Below are 1647 nucleotides of genomic sequence, written 5' to 3'. Positions count from 1 at the left end.
CTGTGGTTTAAAAATTTACAAAATGATACATTGAGGTTCATTCCGTTAGCAAACTCATACCAAATTGACTAACGGTGTTAAAATTCAAAAAAAAAAGGAGTTAATTTGGTCCTTAAATTTATTTATTTTATAAATTAACCTCATTTATTATCTAATTATCACAAATAAATCCCAAAATAAAAAATAAAAATCAAATATATCATTTTCTCTATCTCTTTCATTTTTTACTTTATTTTTTTCTTTCTCTCTCTTCTCCCTCCCCTTTGTTAATTTCTCCGTCTAAAATCAATTGTATTTCCGTCTCTTATTTGGTTACTACTCAAAACTGCCAAACTAGATATCTCGAGATTTCGTTGTTTGGATTTTGAATTTTACGCCGATTAGAACTGTTAATGGATGGAATTTGCTATGGAGTTGTTGGTGAAAGTGAGACAGCTGCTCCAGTAGTTGAGCCAAGCTCCCGTGCTTCAAGGCGTAGGAGATTAGAGCTTCGTCCATTCAAGGTCGTGGCCGATTCGGCAGTTCAACCACCGTCTGAGAACGGTCGGAAACGACAGAAGATTGATCTGTTTCCTCTTCTTTTGGATCCTCTAGCACGTGACTGCAATAACGCAGAAGAGAATTGCAAATCGAGCGAAGATATGTGTAGAGGAAGTAAAAGGATAGAAACCAAAACGCCAGAGACTAACGAGACTTTAGATTCTAAGCATCAATCAGGAACAGGTAGCTCAGTTTCTGCAAAATCAGATCGCATATTGGTAGAGGAATCTCCGAAGTATGGTATGACTTTGGTTTATGGTAGAAGAAGAGATATGGAAGACGTTGTTTCAATACAGATGATTTCTGTAAATATGCACAATCACAAACTCCAGTTTTCACTTTGATTTGTTTAATTAATCTCCTTGTTTATTTAATTTTTTTAATCTTAATTTTCTTCAGGTGGCTCTGAAGTGTAAAGATCAGTTGCACGATATATTGAAAGAAGAAATCGAAAGTTCTGAAGAAATTGAATCCGTGGAGTGGAAAGGAACTATGGAGAGAACCTTTGCGAAAATGGACAAAGAGGCGGAGAAACGATGCAATGATGAAGAAGCTAAATGCCGATGTGATCTCCAGACTCCATAGTGTGACGCCATTGGATCTACTTCCATGGGTACAGTTATAACGTAGAGATGGAAATAAAGTTGATTTTAGAGAGAGAATTTAACAAAGGGGAGAGAGAAGAGAGAAAGAAAAAGAAAAGTAAAAAATGAAAGAGAGATAGAGAATATGGTATATTTGATTTTTATTTTTTATTTTGGGGTTTATTTATAATAATTAGATAATAAATGAGGTTAATTTATAAAATAAATAAATTTAAGGACCAAAATAACTCTTTTCCCTTTGACTTTTAACACCGTTAGTCAATTTGGTATATGTTTGCTAACGGAATGAACCTCAATGTATCATTTTGTAAATTTTTAAACCACAAGACTGCGATTGAAAATCGGTGTAACCACAAGGTTTATTTTTGTACTTTTCCCTTAAAACTATAAAAAATAACCAATACATATATATCCAAATTCTGAAATAAAATCGATCAATTCATGTATCCATATCTTGGAGTCATTATTAGGCCTATAATCTCAAAGTCTTAATATCTGCAAA

At 33.5% G+C, this 1647-nt stretch overlaps 1 protein-coding gene across 1 annotated transcript; it reads left to right on the top strand.

The window, feature by feature from the left end:
- Positions 1-292: 292 nt before the first annotated feature.
- Positions 293-1355, top strand: LOC136224690 (protein phosphatase 2C 37-like). The gene is made up of 2 exons (XM_066013097.1): positions 293-845; positions 940-1355. The coding sequence occupies exons 1-2, from the start codon at positions 393-395 to the stop codon at positions 1123-1125; spliced, it is 639 nt and encodes a 212-aa protein (XP_065869169.1). The 5' UTR covers positions 293-392; the 3' UTR covers positions 1126-1355.
- Positions 1356-1647: the final 292 nt, after the last annotated feature.

The sequence above is a fragment of the Euphorbia lathyris genome, chromosome 3, assembly GCF_963576675.1.
Source record: "Euphorbia lathyris chromosome 3, ddEupLath1.1, whole genome shotgun sequence".
NCBI lineage: Eukaryota > Viridiplantae > Streptophyta > Magnoliopsida > Malpighiales > Euphorbiaceae > Euphorbia > Euphorbia lathyris.
Note: the sequence above shows the minus strand (reverse complement) of the source record. Positions and strands in the feature narration are given on the sequence as shown.

Bases quoted from the DNA above. Each gene is read 5' to 3' on its own strand.
- LOC136224690 (XM_066013097.1), top strand. From the start codon at position 393: ATGGATGGAATTTGCTATGGAGTTGTTGGTGAAAGTGAGACAGCTGCT. The intron at 846-939 runs GTAAATATGCAC...AATTTTCTTCAG, and splicing joins TTTCAATACAGATGATTTCT to GTGGCTCTGAAGTGTAAAGA.